Below are 26,895 nucleotides of genomic sequence, written 5' to 3'. Positions count from 1 at the left end.
ATTCAACATCCTATTCCACATACACAACCAGAAGCTGATAAAACAGTGAGATTTTGGAGCTAAAAATATACCTTTAAATAAATCACAAGAAGAAAAATGATACTTGGAGAAAAATAGGCCTGTAATGAAGAAGAGTTCTGAGCATGATTGAAACACTGGGCCAGGGTGACATGAAGTGTGGCTTCCTTTAAAATCTCATCAGCAAACATACATTTCTTCAATGGTGCAACTCTGAAATGTATCCTGGCTTGCATAATGAGGAGATGATTGCTGGATGCTAAACCCATAGCCAGCTCATCTTTTTCAGTTAAGGACTGACCCTGATATCAAGTATGAAGAAAATACTGCAATAAAATGAGCCAGAGATGCAGCACACTCTGGTATGACTCAGTCACATAACTTTCTTAAGAAGATACTGATTCAAGTATTATCTTCAATTCACAAATATTTAGTCAAGGTCTATACAGACCAGATTCCAAAACAGGAATTAGAAATAACAGATGAATCTGAAGCCAGTACATATAATGCCAGCTACTTGGGAGGTTGAGGCAGAAGAATTGCAAGGTCAAGGCCAGTCTCAGCAACTGAGTGATCCTGACTCAAATTCAAAAAGGGATGGGGATGTACCTCAAGAGTAGAGCACTCCTGGGTTCAATCTTCAGTACAACAAGAACGAAAAGAAAAACAAAGATGAATATGATTTCTATCTTTTCTGTAGAAAACAGATCTAAATTAAACTCCATATTCTCTGTATGTCTCACCTACTTTGATCCTATTTGCAAATGCCAGAATTTTAAAGAAAGTAAAACTGTGAAGGCAATAATATTAAAAACCCCAACATATCAAAGTACAAATATTAAATTAGATTCACAAAGAAATAGTAACTCAAGGTTTCAACATGACCTTTATTTTAAGGTAAAATGAAGACATTTGAAAAGAACTGTGCAATGTTATTTAAAATAGTATATGAAACACAATGAAAATTACTCTTGCTGCCACCTCTTTCATTAGGACACCAGTAGCAAAGGCTCACTTCCAGATTTGTTACCTCTTAATATTCTGGTCTTAAGTGAGAAACAATTCATAATATATAAAAAAACAATTTTAAAGCATTTTAAAATTAATGTTATGTGCCACAGTAGAAAATGTGAATCGATTGGAAGTAAAAGGCAAAGATAGCCATGGAGTGATTTATTAATAAAACTAGAGCTTGTTGCTCAACATTAAATACCAGAACATTAAGTTCCCACCTCAACCCAAATATAAACCTCTTTATTTCTGTCTTACCCATTGTTTAAAAAAAATGCTCTAGGAAAGAAAAGTTCCTCATAATATGCTCCTAGCTAAAGAAGAAGAGTGAGGCAAACTAAGGATAATAATACCATTTGTTTAAACACACAGAAACTGTTTATAACTTCCTTAGGGAAAATAATTGATTCGCGATTTGCCTTAGTTTAGCAAAGTTGTTACAAAGTTACATCAGACTATTCTCTTTTTTGTTTGTTTTCAAAGCAAACAAACAAAAAGTGATTTTCCTTTCACAGATTAACTGTACATTCCTGGGTGAATAAATTGATCGCATAAACCAACTAATGTGGAACTAGAAAAATGTTTGTTCTCTATTTCTAGGTAAGTTAACAAAATGGCATATAATAAATATCAGTTATACATCATAATCTGAGTTTTTAAAAAACCACATCAAAAAAACAGAATGAAATAGAAACCTGACATTTCATTTCAGAGAGCTGAAATCTGGTTTCTGCAGTGATTCCCTTCAAAATGAGAAGTACCGTAAATTACCCCTGTAATAGAGTTAATTGCCTGAGTCAGCAGACACCTGGAGAGTTTACCATATTCCTGAACTGATCACTACATTTTACAGTGCATTCCACCTACTCCCCGAACCTGTCCACAGAGGGGCTTCCAAGGCATCATCCTGCCTGGTTCCTCCCACCTCTCTTGAGGCTTTTAGGCTCCTCCTAAGTACCCTTTTTCCAAATCACATTTGTCTGTGGGCCAAATTAAGAGTTCTCTCCTTGGCCTACTGTTTTCTCTACTTGTTCTCCAAGAGGCCTTCATCTACCCTCAGGATAGACTTCCTCTGTCTCTCACACCTTCTAAAAGCCCATTTCCAGCTCAAGTCTTCCCTCTGAGTTTCAGACTTCAGTGGCCATAAGTCACGCTGTGGCAATCTGTGGGATGACTGCCAAAGCCATTCCCTCTCATTCCTGAGCCCACAGGTAGACTTTCCAGACTTCCTGAAGTTAGAGTTGGTCACGTGAATTAATGCTGGCCAAGGGAAAGTAGAACAAAGTGATGGGTGATACTTCCTGGGCTAGACCGTAAAACCCTGCAAGAACAATCCTCCATAATTTTCCATCTTCTAAACTACAAGCTGAAAATGGAGGAGCTTCCAAGGAGGGAGCACAATGTCAAATTACCACCCAGAAGAGGCCTGCTGCCTATATGGGGGATATTCACTTTAGTTCTATGTGAGTAAAAAAATAAAAATTGATTTAATGAATTACTATCTGCCTTCCTCAGTATGATCCAAACTAAATTAGCAATCTTTATCAAGGCTCACCTGTTAAACTTCCTGGTTCAATGAATGGCCAACCTCCGCCCCCAAGATCCACATTAGGACCTCCCTTGTCTTTCGCCTCCCCCCCATATCCACATGCAGCCATTCAATTGCTAAGAACTCCAGCTTTCCCAATACTTCTTGAAACTGACCTTTCCCTGTCCTCACAATTCCTCCCTAACAAGTTGTAATACAGCTGAGGGTGTAGCTCAGTGGGAGAGCACTTTCTTAACAAATGCAAGGCCCTGGGAGAGATCCTCAGCGCTGCAGAAGAAAAAACAAAGAATAAAGATTGTAATAAGCTCCATACTGGCCATCCCATGTTTACCCTTATTCCTCTTGAACCTGTCCAGTCCACAGCTATGAAAAGAAAATAATGTCTCGACAATGAGCATCTGATCGTGTTGATGTACTGCTTTAAGTCTTGTCGTGGTTCCTCAACACACTTCAGGGTCACTTCCAAGCACCTCTGCCTAGCATACCAGGCCTCTGAGGACTTGCTCCCATCCCTATCCTTACCTCCCATTTCCATTCCAGGACCTGTGAATGGATTGTAGGTAGCATATGGCTTCACACTGTGTCTTCAGATCCCACTCTCTTCCCCCCTGGTGAACACCACCTTATCCTTTATGTATCAAATCATAACTCTTCCAAGAAGTGTTCACAGACCTCTGTCCCACCTCATCAGCAAGATGGGATTAGGGAACTCTCTCGGGTGCTCTCACAGCATTCTCACAAATCCCTGTTTTTTGTATCACATTACCTTCATTAAAATAAGGGCTATTGGCCCACTGGCAGGTAGTGGCATAGCCTTACAGGTATTTACCATTTAAATGATTTCTTATGACAGGGACCTTGTCCCCTCTCTACCCATCCCCATATTATCCAGCAATTTAAATCACAATAGGGGACCTTGAAGACCCCATCCAGCTACCAGTACATCTGTTCTGATTCTTCAGCCTTTGTGCCTCAACATCCCTGACTGAGTTCACCTGTCACAGTGTAAGGCATTGCCTTATCATTAGAATGTAAGTCTCCCATCCTGCTGTTCAACTCTAGCCCCACCATGCAGTGACTGACCCATGACAAGTCTTTTTACTGTGTGTTTAGGTAAACTAATTTTCAGCTTCAATCAAAGTTTTATTTGCAAAAATATAAGAGGAGAAATGAAAAACTAAGGTGGACAAATGAGGCTGATCAAAACTTGGGGCTTTATGGGCTGGGGCTGGGCTCAGCAGTAGAGTGCTCACCTAGCATATGCAAGGCGCTGGGTTCGATGCTCAGAACCACATAAAAATAAATAAATAAAATAAAGGTATTGTGTCCAACTACAACAAAAAAAAATGTTTTAAAAAAAAACCAACTTGGGGCTTTACCTACAAAAAGAAAAAGTTATAATAGAGTTTCAGCTATGACGGGAGGAAATAAGGAAGAGACAGAGAAAGCTAGGCGGAAGAGGGGCCCAGGGTCAGGATACCCACCGCTGACCCTGGCTGTGAGCACTGGGTGGGCCCTTTCCTCTCCCCTGGTCTACTTTCCATTTCCAGAAGAAATCAGTTAACTTCAAATAAGAAAAACAAGTTCTGTTCTTAGCTATTAACCACACTGAGTTTCTTATCTCATAAAAGTGTAAAGACCATTCATGAAGCTGTTCATAGTTCTCTTTTGAAACCTTAACACTCCGAACAAAGAAAAAATAGCAATGTATATAAAACTGATTGCCATTAATTACACAAAGGCCTTTAAGTCACCTTTGTACCTGAAATTAATAAGCATTCATTAAGTGAGTAGTTAGAATTACGAAGTTTATATCTTTTCCTAAGGTACAACGTGTGACAGCTTTGTTGTTACAAATGAGGAATGTTGCATAGGCTAACATCTTTGTTACAAGGTCAGACGGATGAGCTTCCCGATCTATTTGCTGGATTAATAAAGTGAACAGAAGAGAAAACTGTGTGATTTCTAGCTCTGTTTTGAAGTTGTGGTTCCAGTTTTCACAAAGTCTATTCGTTATGCTGCAGAGATAAAAACAAACATCAAACAAACAGGCAGAATTCACCTTGTTTTCTTAGGCCTCCTACAAAAAGGCTCCTAAGGAAAGTGCTGGAGCAAGTGTTTCAGGATAGATATAAGGGGATTTGTTTTCATTTAAAATGATTATTACACTATAATAAGTAAGTTATTTGAATTTATTAAATATGGCTCAGCACTGGAGCTTCTGGCCTTGGATGTTACAGAAAAAGAATAATTACTGTATTTAAAAACCCAAAGATTATTTTTTCCTTCCATTGGATCAGAGAGAAATGTAATAAAATCATATGAAATTGCCCACATATGACCACACATGACGTACAAACACAGGAACTTCACATACTTGGTTCAACCTAATCTCCTAAAAGCAGAGGGTGGGGAATGGTGGTGGTAATAAAAGACCCCATTTACTAACACAGAATTGTTTGAAATTGTTATTTTTAGGAGATCCCTGTATAATCATTACAGAATGACAGCTAAAATACAGATGGAAAGGTAACAATCATTTTTATGACCCTGCAGGTACTAAAATACATCCATCCCCTCACCAACTCATTCACATGGAATGTAAAATGATTACTATATCTGTTGCAATCAGAAAATAGCCATTCTCAGAAATTTTATTTTCTGATTTCTCAAAGAAGGCGTGGGTTTTTGATTCCTCAAAGAGGGTGTGAGAACTAGTACCATGGGCAGAAGCACATTTGCTCCATCACCTCCTCCCACTGTCTGCAAAGCTCTAAAGAGCACAATTATGGAATTACTGTAATTACACTGCCATCTCTGACAGCTGGATGGAACTTTTACAGAGAGAGACACGGTGACTGAAAGAACATTAAGAAATACATCAAAATCATTACCAGTGTTTCTAGGCGCTGTAGAAAGGATGAAAAAATAATGTAGAAGATAACTTAAAAGTTAAAAAAAAAAAAACACTAAGGGCAATTGTGAAACAGCATGCTATATATACTAAACCTTGGTGCCCTAATAAGCAAGTATTAAAGGATTGAGTGGAAGAACACACCACCATTTTGATTTTACATGAAATTAATAATACCTACTCAGATGTCCTCTGGATTCAGTTGATGATCCAGTTTAATGGCCACTAAGACCCTACTGGAGGTCAACAGCTATAAACATTCCTGGCAATTTTACACCCCTTTGGTCATTGTTCAAGAGTCCTCTGGAAGTTAGGTCTAATCTCTGGTTGCTGAGAAAGCCCCACTTTCAGGACTAGGAGAACCTAGAAAACATCTTTCCACCCAGGCCAATGGAAGCGGAAGTGCCCAGAGGGAAGCCATTGTCAGAAGAAGGAAGCACAGAGGAGGCTAAAGAGCCTGAACCCTGGGGGACGGACCCAAGACCACAGGCAGTGCACAGTGTTAGAAATTTAAATTAGTGCTCCTAGAGATAAAAATGGCTTCCTCTCAAGCTGGGGAGGATGAGGTGAGAAGAAACAACTTTTTCAAACAGTAGGTTAGAAGGCAGGTTAAAAGAATTACTTTTGAGTTATTTGCCAAAAAGTTAATATTTCTGAAAGATGTACAACCATGTAAATAGAATATTAGTTTCTACCTTCTTATCTTTTCAAGCCAAATGTGCCAGAGGTAGGAGGAAAATGTGATTATTTTCAGAAACAGTAACAGTAAAACACATAAACTTTTTGGTGAATATCTCAGTGATGTAGAAATAGAAATACTGAAAGCAGAATCAAACCATGAGAAAAACATGAGAAAACCCAAAAGAGGGACACTTTACCAAATGTCTGACCAGGACTGCTCAAAACTGTCAAGGTCATCAAAAACCAGGAAAGATACCAAAGAGGAGATTTAACAACTAAATGAAATGTGGCATTCAGGATGAGATCCTAGAACAGAAAACAGGCACTAGGTGTAGAGCTCACAATAATGCACTATATACTTAAAAAGTAAGAAGGTAGTTCTTTTAAGTTAAATATTCTTACCATATGCAGGGTAGGAAAAAAAAAAAGAAGAGAACTGGAAGAAGGTGATGGCTAAGTTTATAGTATTGTTTATCATGATGGTTTGGCAGGTATATACTTATGGACACACTGATCAAAACGTACACATCAAGTATGAACCCCTTTTTGTATACCAACATTACTTTAAAATTTTCAAAAGGATTTAAGGAAAAACTAATAAAAGCCAAGTAAAGTATGGAGTTTCATTAGTTAAAAAAAAACAAACACTGAGACAAGAATAGAAATATAGAATTTTTTTTTTCCAAAACGAAATACAAAGAAAGGTCAGAAGACACAAAGATATTTCAAGACATAAACCTCAACTCAGTTTTTGATATATCAGTGTTTCAACTCCCTGAACTTCACAGATAACCTTTTAAGTTTTAATCTTAATGGTTTCATTAATTTTCTCTCTTCACCATTCATAGTACCAGAAATGGATGTAAAATACATGACTAAACAGAAATAAAAGCCAAGTACTGTGTAAGTGAAAACCTGATACTTCAATTTCATTTTATGGACCAAAGAAGAACATTTTGAATCCAGGACATTCTTAGATGAGAAGGAGGGTTCTAGCAAATAAGATTTTACTACTTGAATGCCTCAGCATGGCTGATATGATCTCGTAGCGCTTAAGCATGACAAATATTTAAAGGTTGGGCATATTTAATTTTAAAAAATCAATATTTTCATTCCAAAGTGTCATTTGCTCGGCCTACTACTTGGAAGTTGAAGACACATTCCATTAATACCATCTTGAAATATAGCTAATCAGGAAGGAGTTTTTTGGTTTTTTTTCCCTCTACCTTCAGTGAGCAGATCTAAAGGTGGAAAGTTTTTTATTGTTGTTATTCAAAATGATTAGTATGGAGACATCCATTACAGATCTGTTCACTGAGAAGACTTAGAAGCAATGGTACCCCATAGTAATAAGCACACCTAGCATCAAGGTCTTGGTTTCTAAATACCATTCTCCAGTAAAAGAAAAGACATATCTTTGAAGAAATAGCTGATTGTACGATTGTAGGGGGGAAATATAGATAGATAGATAGATACATAGATAGATAGATATAGATATAGATATGTGAATATATAGAGATATAAATATAGGTATACATATAGATGTGTGAATGATGAGTATCTTGTAGTGCTTAAGAAAATAAATCAATAAAAAGAATGGAAGCATGCCAAAGAGGTATAAGAGCCAAACTGAAGGAGCTCCCAAGGACCATCACTAGAACAATCTGAGCATGAAAATAAATAACATAGTGTTTCATTACAACTCAAAGTGCCAAATACACATGAGTATATATTGATGCAAATAAATGACTAAATCAATAAATAAATGAGAGAATAAATCTCTTCAGAGGAAATGCAAAAAATACATATTACCTCCTCAACTGTATACTCCTAATACTTCTGATAGCAAATGTATGGGTTTTTTTTCATGCCAATGAATTCTTCAAATCACCTGACACAAGCTGGGTGTCAATCAATTCAATTAACTTCTGACCCTAACTGCCTGGTGTAACTGCAGCACCCAAAGACTAAGGATTCAGTCCCATAAGACTGCCCCTCTTCAGAAGCCAGCTGCAAATCTGGAAAACACATACTTCTGACCAACCAGGTGGGAAGCCAGCAGATTCCCACGATCTCCTCTCAGGTTTGACAATTTGCTGAACAGTTCCCTGAATTCAGGAAGGTGTCTGACTTACTGTTATTAGCTTATTAGGAAGGATAAAACTGAAGAACAGCCAAATAGAAGAAGTAAACAGGTATGGGAGAAGGGGTGCAGAGTTGCTGTGCTCTCTTCACCCTCAAGTTCTTGAACACCATCAGCTAGGTGTTTTTTGTGATGTTTCATGACATGGGCAAGATTGATTAAATCAATGGCCACTAGTGATTATGGGTATAACTTACCAACCTTCTAATAATACCTTAGTCTTTGAAAACCAACCCAGTCCTGAAGCTATCTAGTGGCATGCCTAGTCAACTAAAATTAGCATAAGTTCAGGGCCTGTGGAAAGGGAACAAATGATGGCTTATCAACCCATCAGAAAAGTCCAAAAATTTGGAAGCTCAGTATCTAGAACCAGAAACAAAAACAAAATACATATTTCTTATCACATCTCCTCTCCAAGAGGTAGATCTTCATCTTCCTCCTGATCTTTGAAAGAGAATAAAGTAGGAAAAAGGAAAAACAATAAATTAATAATGAACACACTTGGTAAACACTATAATAACCAAGTGATAAAGATTAGGCTATGTCATATGGATATCCTGTGCTCTCTGATATGGTAAAAAGGGCACTTAACTTTTGTAGTATTCTTTTATGTTTTTTTAACTGGTAAACAAAACCAGAAACTGTATATACTACTGGGGTAACATGATATTTCAATTCATGTATATAGTGTGTAACATTTAAATCACATTAAACATATCTATCTCCTCAAACTTTCATCATTTCTTCATAATGAAAATTTTAAAAATCTTTTCTTCTAGCTTTCTGAAAAATATAACATACTACCATTACCTACAGTCACTTGATTGGACAAGAGCACACCAGAACTTCTTGCTCCTATGTAACTATAACTCTGTACCCATTGCTCAACCTTTCCCCCATCCTCCTTCCCATCTGCTCTGGTAACCATGATTCTACTGATAATCCAAGTCTCATCCTAAAACAACATCAGACAAACCCAGATTGAGGGCCATTCTCCAGGATACCTGGCCAATAATTCTCAAGACAAAGTCATAAAAAACAAGAAAAGACTCAGAAACTAGTACAAACCAAAGAACACTAGGGAATACATAATGAATATTTATGTCATTTCTTTCTTCTAATTATTCTATTAAAGATGTACAAGGAAACAATCTGCTATGATTTTATGTCAGGGTGTATCCTGGTATTGTTCCTAACTAAAAAGAATAAATTTTAAAAAATAGATAAGGAAGGGCTGGGATTGTAGCTCGGTGGAAAAGTGCTTGCCAAAGCATGTGTGAGGCACTGGGTTCAATTCTCAGCACCACATATAAATAAATAAAATAAAGGTCCATCGACAAAGAAAAAAATACTTAAAAAAAATGGATAAGGAAAAAAAATGCAACATGGTACCCTGAGTTGGATCTTGGACAGAGGAGGATACTTATGGAAAGACTGATGAAATCCTAATAGAGTCAGGGCTTTGGTTGATAGTAATGTACCAATGTATCCTTCTTGGTTTTAACAAACATGCCATGTAATGTAAGATGGTAATAATGGGAGAAATTGGTGAGGGGGCATAGGAAACTCTCTGTATTATCTCTGAAACTTTTCTGTAAATCTAGAATTAATCTAAAATAAAAATTTTATTAAAGCAATAACTACTCGGTATGTGGCCTGTTTCTGTGGTTTTTGTTTTTCCATCAGAATGAAAAACACAGAGAAGAGTGCTGAGATTTCCCTCTGCAGGGGTCTCTCCCCAGAGTGACTCTTTCAGCTTTGCAAATCTGACTCGAAAAATAAGTCAATTTATGACAGTTAGATATATTTGTTCTCTCTATTGAACCATAATCCATTTTCTGGTAGTAACTAAACTTTATGTTGCAGAATCCAACATTTAGCAATATTGAGTGTGTAACAGAAAGGCATGAAGTAGTTGCTTAATAAAGAAGCAGAAAGACAACTCTGAGAACTGCATGTGTGAACTTTTTGGGTTCTGTTTTATTTTTCCCAATGAATAAACTTTATCATACAAATCAATATTGATTGGATTAGCCCATCCTGATGACAGACATCTTAGATGGCTTGATAAAAATTTAAAAAAACAAAAAAATATGGTAATAAGGACCTTTTAACATAAACCACATTATTACTGGCTTCAAAAGTTAAGAATGCAAACCGGACAAATAAAATGTTATTTCTCTCTTACTATTCTTATTTCATTTTTCCTGTTAAGATTTACTTTATCCATACTTATTAGCTAAACAGTATTGCAAAGAATAAGTATAATAGACTTCCATAAACAAAAAAGAAAATAGAAAAGTTAACTGAATTAACCTGAAGTTACAGAACAAGTCAGGAAAAAAAGAAAATGAAGTTTCTTCTCCAGCTATAGGAAAGAAATAATTGAATCCCCATGAAAGATGCTTCCTGTTTTTAAAATACTGATTATGTTGGACTGATGGCACTATCTTTCTTTCTGATTGTTCTTAACCTCTTGGATGGTGTTAATTAATTTACTTGAAAGGCAGACAAAGAATCTAGAGATGTCCTGTGTAGCTTCAGTTTAGACAATTTCTAAAAATACAGTTAGATTCTCCTGGATTAAAATTATGAAACTTCCCAATGTACGTATAAACAAACCATGTATCTTGCACAAACGTGAAAGCCCTGATTTAAGAAAATTAAATTTCCTAAAATATGCATAGTTATGAGCAAAAGTTACATCCTGGATGGAAATATGTTAACTGGTAAAGCTCCTAAGTGCCAGAAGAATATGTCTATTTCTCATAAAGTTCTGGCAATTAAAAAAAAAAGGAAAGAAAAGAAACAGAAAGAAAGAAAAATATTGCCTTCATTAAAGGAGCTATTTTACTTATGGATTAAGTTTTCAGGTCTGATTACTTAGATATGTTTAGGCTATGACTACAATTCAGAATAGGCAAAACAGACGAGTAGCTAAAACATGAGAAGTCTGTGTCAGGCTTCATGGAAAAAAATTTGCTCTTTCTATGCACAACTATAACAAAACTGGGAATCTGATACTACATCCAAAGTTATATTTAGAAATTGGTACTTACATAGGAAAATTTGGATAATCCAAAAACATACGAATGATCTTATTCTTTACTAATTCTCTTTAAATATAGTTATTACTACAAATACTCCAAAGACCTACTGAAGTTATCGCTTTAATACAACACTGAGTTGACTGGATACAACCAAGTTAAACTACCTGTATTTTACTTAGGGAAATTCGAGGGAGAAGAAGGGTGAGAGAAAGATAAATGTAAAATGGAAATGATTTTGCCTGGCACTGTATTTGGACGGTAAAGGTCTAAATGGGAGGTGGAAAACCCATGTTCACTCAATCCTGACCTCATATCCTCTCATATGTAATGTGAACTTGTTAGGGTTAGACATGAGGTGTCCTCCAAATGTTCATGTGTGAGACAGTGAAAGAAGGGTTAGAGGTGAAATGACTGTGTTGTGGCAGCCTTAACACAGTCATTGAATTAATTGGGACAGGGATTAACTGAGTGGTAACTGAAGGTATGTAGGATATGAGTGGAGGAGGTGGGCATTGGGGGACTGTGCCTTTAGGGTATATATATTGTATCTGGTGAGTGGAGTCTCTCTGTCTCTGCTTCCTAGTACCATGTTCCCAGCTTCTTTCCTCTGCCGTACACTTCCATGATGTTCTGCCTCACCCCAGGCCCTGAGGAATGAAGTTGGCTATCTATGGACTGATACCTCTGAAACTGTGAGCCCCCAAATAAATCTTTCCTCCTCAAAATTGTTCTTGTCAGGTCTTTTGGTCACAGCAATGAAAAGGCTGACTAAAACAGAACTTATTAGAAAAACTCTAGGGTTTAAAAATATTCATCATCATTTCATATGGTCCTGAATTGGAAGTCAACTGCTCTACTTGACCGTTAACAACAATAACCACAATCTGATCCAGCATTGTTCCTGAGGGTCTCACTGATACACACTGAGTGCTAACATGACCCCACACTGGACGTCCTACAGTCTACCATGGGCATCACACTGGTAAGGTATACAAGCAAGCAGGAAACCAACAATGCACTATTTCTGCAAATAATTAAATCATTTAAGACTCTCCATTTTTAGAGAATAATTTTAGTTATAATTCCCAAGTTTTGATATAAATTTCTCATTTTCATTAATTTCTAAGTAATTTGTAATTTCAGATTTGATTTCTTTTTTTGTTCTACAGCCCCCTGAGGAAAGAATATGTGATAGATTTCATGGGTTTACCCACATTTGATGAAGAAGTAAAGCATACTCATAAGCATAATGTGATTTTTACCTTAGGGTTGACTTTTAGGAGCTAACCCTCACTAAAATAACTCCACATTTCAAAGCTTTTAGATTATCATAGCCTCAATTCTGAAATATAGATGATTTCTAGGTCTCAAAAATGGTACAAGCTTGAAAGAGGTGCAAAAAATTTGGACTTTTACCAACTATTCATATTTTCCATTTTGTCACAGTATTTTATGAAGGTATAAAACCACAGCTTGAAAGTTAAGATTTTAGAATTGGGTTCCCTTAGGATTTATGGTGTCCAACTTTAATTTCACAGATTAAATCTGAACTATCAGATCAGGTAGTCTAGTCATATGTGGTTATAAATCTGAATTAAGAAAAATAAAAACTCAGTTCTTCACTCACACTAGCCATATTTTTAGGACTCAATGGCTAGTGGCTACCATATCGTACAAAGCACCTCTGGAGTATTTTCACTATCACAACAAAATTTTTTGGACAGTTCTATATTAGACCAAAGGAGAAAAAACAGCTTGCATAAGATTACAGTTCACTAGTAACAAAGCTAAAGCTAGAGTTTAGGTCTTTTAATTCCCACTATTATTTGCTTTCTATGAAACCACAGCCTCTAAGAACTAATAAAGTAAAGGATCTGGGTACAACAAAACTCAATGCTAAGCTCAATCTAATACAAAATTGTCATACACTCATATAAAAAAGAAGTTTAGAAAAAATCAAACATGTATTTGGTCACTGAAAAAATATATTCCAAAAAGCAGTACAAGGAATTACTCCCCAAACCTTTGAAATTGAGGGGGGGGGGACTCTTGTAAAAAATTCTTGAATCAAAATAGAAATCAAAACTGAAATGATGAATTACCAAGAAAATAAGAATCTTATATCTAAGTTTATGGAAAGCAATTAGAATTATACTCAGGAAAACATGGAGATCCTTAAATGTTTCTAAATTATAATTACAAGACTGTAAAAATAAATCAAATATTCAGTTTATGAGTCTAGAACTAGCATCACATAAACCAGAGGATAGAATTAATAAAAAAGAAATTAATAAATCAGATATTTCTTAAAGTAATAATTAATTTAAAAACAGTAATTCTGAAAGCCTAAGAGAGAAAATGAACAACTATAATATAAGGAATGAAAAGTTCATTATAATAAGTTTACAAGAAAATTAAATAAATTATATAAGAATATTATATGATGTTTTAGACTGGTCAATTAAAAAGTCCAAAAGACATGAACATTTTCTAGAAAAACGCAGATTAACAAAATCACCACAGGAAAGGTCAAAAAATGTGAGAAGATCACAATAAACAAAAAAAATACATTACAGATTAAAAACTAAATCTATTAAAAGAATAACAATGGGCTGGGGGTTGTAGCTCAGTGGTAGAGTGCTTGCCTATCATGCATGAGGCATTGGGTTTGATCCTCAGCACCACATAAAAATAAAATAGAGATATTGTGTCCACCTAAAACTAAAAAAAAATAAATATTTTTTTTAAAAAAGAGTAACAATGATTTTACATCTACCAGTTTAAATAATGACATTAACAAATTGAAAGTGAAGAACTTTTGATCAATAGATGAAAATACACTTAATAAAATTCAACTGCCATTAGTTTAACAACTAGAAACAAGGATTGATGTCCCACAGAGTTGCCAAAAAAGAAGAGCCTATCTGGTGGCACATACCTGGAGTTTCAGCTACTCAGGAGGCTGAGCCAGGAGGATCCTAAGTCCAGGTCCAGTCTCAACAATGTAGTGATATACTGTCTCAAAAATTATCCAGCATACCTGTAATCCCAGTGGCTTGGGAGGCTGAGACAGGAGGATCACAAATTAAAAGCCAGCCTCAGGCCCTAGGAACTTAGGCCCTGTCTCAAAATAAAATATAAAAAAGGGCTGGTGTTGTGGCTCAGTGATAACAATCAGTGGTTCAATCCATGATAACAAAACAATAAAATAAATAAAAGCAAACTTTTCCTTATACAGTGGAAAGAGCATCCCCGTAACACTGAGACGGGAGATAAGTTCCAGCACTGGCTTAGTTACTAACTGGTTTGGGGACATGGGTTGAGTCACTTCACTTCTCTGCTTTCAGGTTTTCCATCAATGAGGTCAGGTACTGTATGGCTGAGTATTAATCACCTGCACTCTTAATCCCTTACTTACAGATGGGATAACAGAAAAGGTAATCCTTTTTAGGGAAATCTGAAAGGAATCTTCCAGAGACAATGTAAAAATATTTCTGAATCGATCAATATGACGTGTAGAGTTTGCCTCAAAATAGTCCAGGGGCAGGGGGGCGGGAATTGAATAAGAGTACAGACAAATAAGACCAGCTGTGAGTGGACAGCTGTCTAAGTGGATAGATGCGTTCCACTATTTACATGTACTTCCAGTATGCCACTCTTCCAATATTCTATGTTTATATATATTTAGCATTTTTTAAAACTGTTTTAAAAAAAAAACAGTTGATCTAGATGGCCTCTAAACCAAAAGAATAAAGAGATGAAGATTTAACCAATTGGAAATGCCAAATTCAGTGATTTAATAAAACTTACTCTTCCCGAGTTATTAGCCTGTAGCTGCAGGGTCACGTTGTCACCAGCCCTTTGGTTTCATTCCCTGCTAAGTCATCTCAGCAGCACCATTATTTGTCATATTACTTAATAATGGGTTTCTAGGAGGCCTCATTTATCATTTTTAATGTTTCTTCTCCTCCTTTTAAGTAGGCTGTTTAATGAGAAGGGGCTGCCGCAGTCATACAAATACATCATTAGCCAAAGGGATATTATTGCAAATATCAAACGCATTCGTTGTTCAGTCATTTTATAAAGAGATAGAAGAGAGAGAAAGAAAGATTGACTGATTCAAAAATTAACAAACTCCCACTATCTGCAAAAAAAAAAAAAGTCTGCCTTCTGACACCAGAGGAGATGGAGATTATTTAATCAAATTCTTACAAGAAATTCTTGGGGGCTGTGTAGCACCATGGCTTGGAATCAATCAGATGTCCAGTGAATCATTCATTCAGTCTCTAGATTGAATACATTGAGTCCCAGTGAATAGTCAAAGTTCTTAGTTGTCCATGAAACTCTTTCTTCCACAACAAAAACAGACTCAAATAGCAATCAAAAAGCAAAATCTTTCAGCCAACTGAAAACTGAGATAAAGAAAAGGTTGTTTCCCATTTTCCTGTTTCTTTGCTTACCTAAAATGTTAGCATGTATAGGCACGTAGGCTGGGAGAGCTGACTGCTAATGAATTTGCTTTGGTTTCTTTCTATTCTCAGCTAATCTTTTTTAAAAACTTGAATACAGTATTCCTTTTTGCAATTGTCTCATATTTCTACAATTATGCTTCAATGTTTCCTATTTAAGTAGTGCTAAAAGCTGATTTTAGGAAAATCCTAGTAGAGGGTTTGAACCTTTCGAAAAAATTCTATTGGTAGCATATAAAGAATGAAAATTAATAAATAAAATGTATAAAGTACTTCATAGATAAACTAGGTAAATTATATGTGCTGAGTTAGTGGAGACTTAGAACTTGAATGACAGACTATGGGAAATAGTTTGCAGAAGACAGAACATGTAATCATTTCTTTCTAAAGTTTACATTAGGCACAAAATTCCCAGAACTCACCCAGGTCTGAAAATAACTCACATTCCTACTATGCAGTGGGGAAACAATGGGTCATTGAAGAAATAACAAGGTAGATAAAATATTTTGAAGACAATGAAAACACAACATATTTTTTTAAAAAAACACAGACTGTCACTGGTATAGTGCTTAGAAATATACAGCAATTACTTGCTAAGGCAAGAATTGGTTAACATTTTCAGTAAAGGACCAAATGGTAAATGTTTTAGGCTTTGCAAGCAATATAGCCTTGTCTTAGTCTGTTTTGTATTGCTATTAACAGAATACCTTAGACTGGGTCATTTATAAAGAACAAATATGTATTTCTTACAATTCTGGAGGTTGGGAAGTCCAACAACAAACAAAGGGCCTCCCCTGATGAGGGCTCTTATTGCATCATCCCATGGTGGAAGGCAGAAGAGCAAGAGAGCTCAATCAAAAGAGAGCAAGAAAAAGGCCAGACATGTTTATGACAAATTCATTTTTAGATAAGGAACATACTCCCACAAAACAACATTAGGTCTTTCATGAGGACAGAGCCTTCATGACCTCCTCACCTCTTAATAAATCCCACCTCCTGACACTGTTGCATTGGGGATTAAGTCTCCACTGAATGAACTTTGGAGGCCATATTCAAACCATGCATCTCTGTTGCTGCAGCACAAAAGTTGCCATAAACAACATGTAAGTTAGTGATATATGTGTATGCCAATAAAACTTTATTTATTAAAAAAAAGGGGGGCAGTAGGCTAGATTCAATTGATGGGTTATAGTTTGACAACCCCTGCTAGAATATAAGCTCTACAAATGCAAGGATTTTTCCTGTTTTGTTAACCAGTGAATTAAAAAAAGAAACTTAGAAAAGTGAATGTCCCTTAACATATGTGTAATGAATACTTATGGAAAAATGGAGAACTAATTTAGTCCCCAGAACAATCAACAAGTTAAATATTATTGCCATTTGACAAATGAGTAAGAGACAAGGATGTGCCATATCACCAATAAACAAAAGAACCAGTATGTAAGCACAAATTAGTGTATATGATCTGTGCACATATAGTGTGCACAAATATGTCTAATTCCAAAGTTGAACACACTATATGTGCTTTCTACTATATTGCACTACAAAAAGCAAAAACATTACTGAATAATTATAAAAGCTTCATACCATCCCTTCATTCCTGCCTGGTCTTTTCCTTACTCATGGTTTGTACTTTCCTGAGCCTGAGGACCAAATGAACATGATATATGTTTGTATATGTTAAAACTATATCTAGATCTGCAATCTTAATAGTAGTAATCTATTGATATCTAAGGATTTTTATATCTATGGATCTAATACTGAACTACACAATTCATGAAACTAACCCACCAGAATAATTCTTGAACACCAACCCCCTTTTTGGGGGTTTAATAAGAAAGACCAAAGACTTTGCTTATTTTAAACAGATGTGTAGAGGACCCTCTAGAGAACCCACTAACCCTTATGCACTCAGACATGTTGCATACATCTGTACAACATTAATTTGTATTTACCTTTTTCAAATGCACAGAAAATTTAAAAAAAAAAAAAGTGAGGGGAAAACAAATACCAAAAACGCCCTGTTCTCCTTCAATCCTTTCCACAAGTAACGAGAGGGCCCTTGTCTAATATCACTCATGTACGGCTACTCCGTGCAGTGGCCTGTTGTTTCACGCTTTCAGTACCATCTCCCTTACTGATCATTCGCATCTGTTTCCCTTCAGCAGTCAATAATCTATGCCAGCTGTTCTCCAAAAATAGGAACTAGGAAGGCAGCAGAGCAGATCTGAATGTAGATTCTTGGGACTGTGTATCTTCCCAGCTTTTCTTAGCTCATCTGGGGTTTTACCATCATCTCCATCATGCTAAGCTGGGAACTTGAAGGAATGAACTACTATTTTGTCATTTTTTTTCTCTTTTGAGATACTCAGGGAAAAAAACAAAACAACTGTTAAAAATCTGTGTACGTGGGACCTACGCTGCACCCTAAGAAGCTATTGAAGAGTAAGACGAATAGCATCCACACCTCTGCTTGTCTTAAAGGTTTAATGTGTATTATAATATGACAATGCAATGACTGATGGTGATGCCAGGATGCTGAGAACTCAAGGCTCATACAACCATTGAAAAACTATTAAACTCAGTAAGAAGACAAAAGGAAATGAAAAATGATACAATAAAGCTGAACTTTTTAGCTTCTTGACTGTCAGACCTTGCAATAAAAATATATCTAAATTTTATAAATCATCATAAATCTTCAGAAGAAATAGAAATAGATCGTCTGCTGAAGCTCTTTAAGGAGGAGAGGATATATATCTTATCTATGCCCAACAAAAGCAAGAAAGGTATTCTCAAATCGTTTTTGTTTTTTTTTCTTTTTTTAATTTTTGATTCTACAATAGGAATCCAGGATAAACAGGTTGAACTGGCCCCTATACAATCATCTTGCTTACACTGGTGCACTTTTAGGGAGATACTCCCTTCTTTAATGTTAAACAATAAAGCATTAAAGAAGGTAAAAGTAATATTTATGGAGTGCAGCAGTGCTTCACTTTTCATTCTTTTCTCCCTTCATCTTAACAAAAACATGTTTCAGATCACGTAATTTGTAAGGGATAGAGCTGAAATTCAAACCAGATCTCTTCTAAACTAAACCTCGTGATCTTGACACTGAAGCTATCCTTAGTTTCAAGGAATACAAAGATAAACTGTGTATCACATGCAAAGAAGTCAGGAAGGGATTAGCAGTTACTAAGAGGAAAAAAAGAAATGCCAATCAGAACTGACATCCCCGCCTCTTTCCCAGAAGAGTGGAACCAGACAGAACCAGACTTTTATCTCCATTTCTCTTGGATTATCATGATGCTCCGTTAGGATGCTCCAGAGTTCCTCATCATCACCCTACTAGTTCTGTTCCTTCAGAAACTCATGAGCTCTAAAATCATATTAAGAAAATTATAAAGTAACAATATCTTAATCATCCACAGGACTCTTAGGAGGATATATAAAATATGATACACATAGGAAAATCTTTCTTACAAAGACAATCTCATAGTACCTTCTCACTATAACAGCTTCTATCCTCATGGGAGTGCTGAATCATAATATAGACAAATCATACATAGACCAACTTTTTAAAGATGCTCAAGTACCCTGAAAGAAAGAACCTGTTGAACATTTTCTGCTCCACTTCCCAGGACCACTGTGGAAACCAACTCAAAAAAATCATTAGTCTAGAGAAACATAAATTAAAGACCCTATTGCTTCTCTTACAGTAACCAATACTATTCCCTTCTCTGCCAGGTATCCCAAACCTCTTCTTATCAAAATAATATCCCACTTATTTACCATATATACGTGTGGAGCTCTGCAACATGTACTTTGTATGCATTTCCCCATTTATTCTTTCATATAGTCCTATAAGTAGAAACTACTATATCATTCCTATTTTACAGATGAGGCTCAAGTTACATTGGTAGCAAGTGGGAAAAATAGGATTTCAACCCAGATTTATATCACTACAGGGCCCTTGTTCTTAACCACTATGTTAGAAGAGCCAGATGTGACCCAGAAAATCATCTAGTCTCAGATCTTCATTTTACAGATGAGGATGCTTTAACTCAAAAAGCTTGATACGTTCAAGGTCATACTTTGATTACTGATACAGTGGGGGCAAAAATCCAGGGTTTGCTTTCCTATACTCCATTTATAAACCCATACAGCCTTTTACTAAAATTTGAAAAACAGAAATACATTACAATTTCTTAAACCAATAAGCAATCCCAGAAACTGTCAGTCTGACCCACTAATTTGCTCAGGAGTCCCTCCCTCATTTCTTTTGAATACTCCAAAAGCTGCCAACCCTTATAAAATCATAGCTTAATTAGAATGATCAATTTTTAGGACCAGTATTTTATAACTCAAATGGCAATATAATCCATGATTTCTTAAGAGTTCTCACGACTGTTGAGTCCCTGGTATTTTTCCCTTATATTTTAAATATGAGTGAATAGTGATTATTCTGTAATGTACTTGCTTCCAGACTTCTTCACATACTGGTATTATCTAGGTTTTCGTAAACCACCTGGTACCCAGGATACATCTCAAATAATTAAATTGGAAAGCCTGGGGTTGGAATCCAGGCCTCAATATTTTTTAAATCTCCAAGGTGATTGATTCCAATATGCAACAAGTTTGAGAATTTTGTAATTACTCAAACTTTGCAATAATATTTTGGGGGTTATTAGATCCACACAGCTAAACTACCATGATCACTAAAATTGTTATCAACTATATTAATCTACGTTCCTCAAAAAATTACTACAAAAAAAATCTCAGAGATTTAAAATAAAACTGACACATCACACAATGCCAGCCTTGGATACTTAAAACAAGATTCCTTTTAGCTGATGCTATTAAGAAACCCACAGAAACCCTTAAACACACACACAAAGAGAAACCTAAGCTACCAGCCAAAATGAGCTCATAATCAGGGACACACATCCACTGTCATCTCCATGTATGTAATCTGAAAGCAACAACCTGGAATATAATGAACAGCACTTGTGAATTAAGTTACTGATTGCAGTCTATTTCCAAAACTAACTCTTAAGAGGTTTCTTCTTTGATTTAGGTTAATGTTAAATAAAAACTGTCTACATTTTACAAGCATGTTTAACCATCATAGAGTTTGCGTTCCATAATAGAAGACAATGTGACTGATTTATTATGGGGTCACATCCCCAATCAAGAGAGGATTTTAATCATTGTGAAGAATAAAAATAGAATCAACATAAAATTAATGAACTTATTAGTTGTTTTTTCTACTATAAAATGTTAGTTATAATAATATTTATTATTTCTTAGTCTCATCAGAATATAATTAACCCAATATTTTTTAATCTTTCCCAACTCTGTTTTCTCTAAAAGAAAAAATTTTACTTTGACCCTGACCTTGCCTATTTTTAGTTTCAACTACAGAGTAAACTGGAGACACAGGAATACTTCTCAGGCCTGCTTAATAAAAGTATGATTCCAACAAGAAATATATACAAAATATTTATTCATTTTTAAAACAATAATATTGTACTCTCATAGTAATTTGAGATTTTTTTTCCTCAATATTTGAAAAATAATTATTCTGACCCAAGCATAATTCAAAAGGAAAAAAAAAGAAAAGTGTCTACTTACAGGTATCATCCAGTTAGCCAGGTCACCATATTTGGAAACCTGCATTGCTCCTAACATTGTTAGATCGACATGTCCCCTGAGAAAGAAAAATAGGACATATAAAGCAAATTTCACAGCTTTACATTTCCTTTGCTTGCAATTGCCAGCAATTAAAATAACTCTATCCCCCCGCCCCGAAATACATTTGCCTTTTCTTTCTCTACAACTGATTTCTAAATAGCTCTAAGCTGATGCAGAGAAATAACCATTAAGAGTTCTTTGAAAAAAAAAAATTATAGCCTATATTGTCTCCAAAAACAAACTAAACACAGGTGTGCACAGTGAATTTGTTTCCTTTGGCGAGGAAAAATGTAACTCAATTTGAAGGCAAATGGTAGCTGGAAAGTAAAAACACAGTTTGAAGAAAATGTTGAGATCCTAAGAAAGAACCTCAGAAAAGTTTATTTCAATCTCATTGGCACAAAGATCCATATTCCATTTTAGGGGTTCTTTTCTTAACAGTGGGCTGCATATTTCAATGCCCAGCCTTTAGTGGGAATAATCTCATATCTTCTTGCAGCCAAGAAAGCCTTGGTAGTTTTTCTGGCTGAGAAGTGGGGCTGTCTCAGAGCCCTGCTCACATGCTCAGGGGATGACTCAGCTCATTCCACACCCTGTGAAACGTGAGGGGCTCCGTTATTACATACCCTCTAATCATTGCGAATGACTCATCGCTGGAGAAAAAAGAGGCTCCCGGAAGAACAGTAACTGTTTCCTTGCCTAAACACACACAAAAGGAGAAAAGAAGAAGAAGAAAAAAAAAAGTCTATATTAGATTTTGAGAATAGCAATCAAAACAGAAAGGTCTGAAACGTAGGCTCCCTTTACCAAATGCAGTGCAGTGGCATAGGGTTGGAGGGACACAGTAGGAACTGTCCACCCTGTGAAGAGGAGTGTTCTGTCACCAGTATTGTTCAGCACTGCCCCTGCAAGGTGGTCCCAGAAGTAAACCAACTTTTAGTGGTATTATTATTTGGATTCTCTATAGGCAAAGCACCCCTCTACTGTGTATATCTACTGAGCTTCTCACCACCCCATTCCCTTCATAAGTCACTGCAAAATGTGAGTAGAAATGAGGGAATTCTGGGGTGACACTGTCAGAATTCAATGCTACTAGACGTCACCAGAGAAAAGAGCTGGTGGAATAAATATGAATAGAAGAAGAAATATCATTTTGAAAGGAATAGGAGATGTCCCTCAGTTTTTCTTTTTTTTTTTTAATCAACAAATAACTTTTAGTTTCAAGATGAATAAGTCCTAAGGATCTGGCGTACAGCACAGTGGCTCTAGTTAATAACACTGCATACCTACGTGAAACTTGCTTAGAGAGGAAATGTTCCCACCACAAAGAAAAATGACAGTTATGTTAATTCACTTGATTTTGGTAATCATTTCACAAGGTATATGTGCATCAAATCGTCACTTGTTACACACTGAATATATATAATTATTATTTGTCAATTATACCTCAATAATGCTGGGGCAAAAATATATTTATATAAATAAAACATCAAAGAAAAAAGTAGAAAGAACCTGCCTAATTCCTTAATATCATTAAACCCAAACCCTCTTCTTTTCATCTGTCTCTGATCAATCTTTACTCTCTTGTTCCTATAAACTACTACTAGAATCATTGGGCTTTGGTGTACTCAGGAAATATGGTAACACTGGCCAATGAATGTAACGTTAACTTATAAGAGACCCTTTTGAAAGCACTTCTAAAATTTATATCATGTAATAAATGAAAGTTTAGAGCTGGAAAAAATCTTTTGAGTTTATCCAGTTTATACACCTGACTTCTGCCCACGCTGCTGTCATCTAGTGATCTATTTCCTGTCTGCTCAGGAGCTTTAGGTACCCAGGAACAGCTTCTGGTCTCTACCAGAAGAGTGCTCACATACCACTTGGCCACAGGTAAGTCAACTCTCTGAGAACACCCCACGCATGGCCCTGAGTGAAGAGGGCAGATATAAAGAGCGGGAAGAAAATCTGTGATTCCAAGACTGGAACTCAGAAAAGCTCCTGCACACGTGAGGACCACAAGTGGTGTGTCATCCCCAGCGGTGGGACACAGCTACACCCCAGCCGCTGACCCTGCTGAAAGACAACTCTCATATCAACAGCCTCCTCCAGTTCAGAATATGGACAAAGAGTAAATCTCTATATTAGGCTGAAATATTTATTCCCCCAAGGGAGTTTGATTCTAAACAATAAAAAAAGTATCACATTTTTCGAAGTACCATGAAACAAAAGCTCTGGAAAACACTTTCAGGTATGATTAGAAAGGGCTTTTAGATGGCACATTAGACCTGGGGAATTAAGTGAGCTAGCCCATGTGAAGAACTTTCTCTAGAGTCTGGCATGGACAATGAGCTCCCAAAACATCAGCCTGTATTATTGTCATTATTATTATTCCTTTCGCCAAACCTACTTATAGAAGAGACAATACAATGCCATCTTCCCTCTAGGGAGAAATCTCATAGGACTCAGCAGCTGGCTTAAATGGTGGGGTTATGGGAGCTCAGCATACAATGTTGGCCCTTATCCTAGTACAACTTCTATGTCCAACAAAATCAGATCCTCGCCTATCCTGTGAGATAGAGAGGCAAGGAGGAAGAATTCGTAGAACAAAAAAGGAGAAAAACATAAAACTCCAATTGTTTGTTTTCTAGGTATTAAATTGCAATGACTTCCAAAGAGTTCCACTGGCTGATAATACATAGAAGGTAGTGTTCGCCACACTTTGGAAACTTCAAGGTCCAGGGGGACAACTCTGGTTCTGCCTGTATGATTTAGGCAGCATAATTTTTTTTTTTTTATTAAGGAATCCAGAAAATGACTCTCAAGGAAAACAGTTATCAGGCCATGCTAATACATCCTAGCATCTCATTCTTTTGAAGTAAAGTTAATCATCAGGATTTTCTACTTAAAATTGATTTTTAACTGCTACATGAAAACTGCACATATTTATGTGATGTTTAAATGCATGTATACATTGTGAAATGTTCAGATCAAGGTAAACATGTCTATCTCCTCTAAGCCTTACCACTTCTTTATGACAGAAATATTCAAAATCCTTCCTTCTGGCTTTTTGAAATGTAAATTACTGTTGCCTACAGCTACTCTACAGTATAGTAGCATACCAGAACTTCTTGCTCCTGACTTTAACTTCGTACCCATTGATCAAATTCCCCCAAACCTCAGCTCTGGTAATCACTATTCTATTCTCTACTTCTATAAGATCAACTTTTGTGTATTTCACATCTGACAGAACACATGGTACTTGCTGTTCTGTTCCTGGCTTATTTCACTGAACATAACAATCTTTAATTGCACTCTTGTCACAAACAACAGAATTCCATCCATTCAGGGCTGAATAGTATTCCACTATACATGCATACCACATTTTCTTTTTCCACTGGTAAGTTGCTGGATACTTAGACCGTCTCCATTTTTATGTGTATTGTTAATAATGTTGCAGCAAACATGGGAATGCAGATAGAGGTCTTTGACCTACTGATTTCATTTCCTTTGGCTATATACACACATACACACACACACATATACACATATACACATACACACATACACACACATATACACATATACACATACACACATACACACACATATACACATACACACACACACACACACACTCAAGTGGGACTGCTGGATCATGTGTTGGTCCTATTTTTAGTTTTTTGAATTGTCAGCATTTTTAAACATCCTATATTTAGATAAAAATAAATATTCTAAAGTTAAATCCATGATTTTCTAATAAAATATCTAAATTTGATCAAGGAAAGAAAGACATATAACAATAAACAATAAGATAATCAACATAAATGAAGGTGACTTTCTTATTTGGCTATTCCTGATTGATTTCTGACTCCTCCAATTTTTCTATAACTATATCTGAATCTTTTCATAATATTTGGTCAGTGGAGTGATTTGATTTCCTAGTTACCTTTGGCCCATAATTTAACAGATCACGTACTCAACAGGGAATAAATATCTACTATGCGCCTCAAATCATAGTATAAACAAAATTCAGCTACCCCAAATTATGGATTCTCAAACTTAAGAAACCATCAGAGTCACACAAAAGGCTTATAAAAATGCAGACAGATGTTGTATCAAACTACCAGAGTCTCTAAATCAGTAGGTATGGGGTGGGAGCTGAGAATTCCCTTCCTAAAAAGTCCCTGGTGATGCTGAGGCCGTGGGTCTGGGGACATGAAAAACTGATGCCCTCAGCAAAAGGAGCCTCCTATCCAGCAAGAGAGACAAACACAGACAAGCAATTACCAGGAAAACTGTGGTGTGCTTATGAGAAAGACACAGATATGTTGTAGACTCTGGCTCAGGGGAAGGACATTTTGGAGCTACAGAAGGATTAGAAAAGGAATAAGAGCTGGAATTTGAAGGACGGGTGTAAAGCATTTTGATAGCAAGTTACCAGTAGAGAGATGGGGATGAAAAAAGAGGAGGGCAAAATAAAGTTATCTAGTAAAGGGCACAGTAAGAGCACAGCATGCAACAAAGAAAGTTATGAGACATGATCAGGACCTCCCCAGCAACCCAGTGTGAGTAGACAAAGATGTCCCTGTGGAGTGTGGTGAAAGGTAAGGCTGCAAAGGCTGGGTGCAATCATTAGAGAGATAGGAAATGCTGCTGTGCTACTTGTATTACAGCCTGCAGGACTGTGATTCTTCAGATGTGGTCCAGATACCTCTAACACAGTTTCTCCTTTTGTACACTATTGACCTTTGGGGCTGGATAATTTGTGGTATATCCTCAAAGAGCTGATAACTTGTGGGGAGCTATTCTGGTCATTGTAGGATGTTTAGCAATATCTCTGGCCTCTACCCACTAGATTCTATTCCTTCCCCCAAGCATGACAGTCTACACTGTCTTCAGACATTGTCAAAGGTCCCAAGGGAGGCAAAACCACACCCTCACCCCAAATCCATTGAAAACCACTACTGCAGCAAGTATACAGCAGGGCCAGGGCTATGTTCACGCCATGATATCAGCATGGTGGTTCTTTCTAAAGCAATTTTAACGAAAGATAGGTTATTTAAAACATTATTTGTATCTCAAAATAAGAAAACAACCAGAAGAAATGGAGAATACAAAATATACATTAACATAAAAGCAAAAACCTGAGACTTGTAAAAATTTCAAAACATAGGACTCCTGAACCATTCTAAGAACTGCTATCTGCACCTCCATAAAAGCCAGGTTATCAGCAGGCAACATTCAGTATAGAGAGACAGAGGCCAAGGAGCAGGAGCAAGAGCAGGAGCAGGACACTGGAAGTTCAGTACCTGCGATGTTATTTGAGCATATCGTTTGCCTTTTCTGTGCTTCAATTTCCCAATCTG

At 36.3% G+C, this 26,895-nt stretch overlaps 1 protein-coding gene across 1 annotated transcript in view; it reads right to left on the bottom strand.

The window, feature by feature from the left end:
* Oxct1 (3-oxoacid CoA-transferase 1) overlaps positions 1 to 26,895 on the bottom strand; it is a 133,447-nt gene that overhangs the window by 30,378 nt on the left and 76,174 nt on the right. Inside the window, exons 12-13 of the mRNA XM_026410246.2 lie at positions 22,153 to 22,225; positions 21,467 to 21,542 (exon numbers count right to left, since the gene is read on the bottom strand). Coding sequence (XP_026266031.1) covers positions 21,467 to 21,542; positions 22,153 to 22,225 — 149 coding nt within the window. The remainder of the gene's footprint in view (positions 1 to 21,466; positions 21,543 to 22,152; positions 22,226 to 26,895) is intronic.

Source organism: Urocitellus parryii, chromosome 1 (genome assembly GCF_045843805.1).
Source record: "Urocitellus parryii isolate mUroPar1 chromosome 1, mUroPar1.hap1, whole genome shotgun sequence".
NCBI lineage: Eukaryota > Metazoa > Chordata > Mammalia > Rodentia > Sciuridae > Urocitellus > Urocitellus parryii.
The sequence above is the reverse complement of the archived record's forward strand: the minus strand, read 5'-3'. Positions and strand labels throughout refer to the sequence as shown.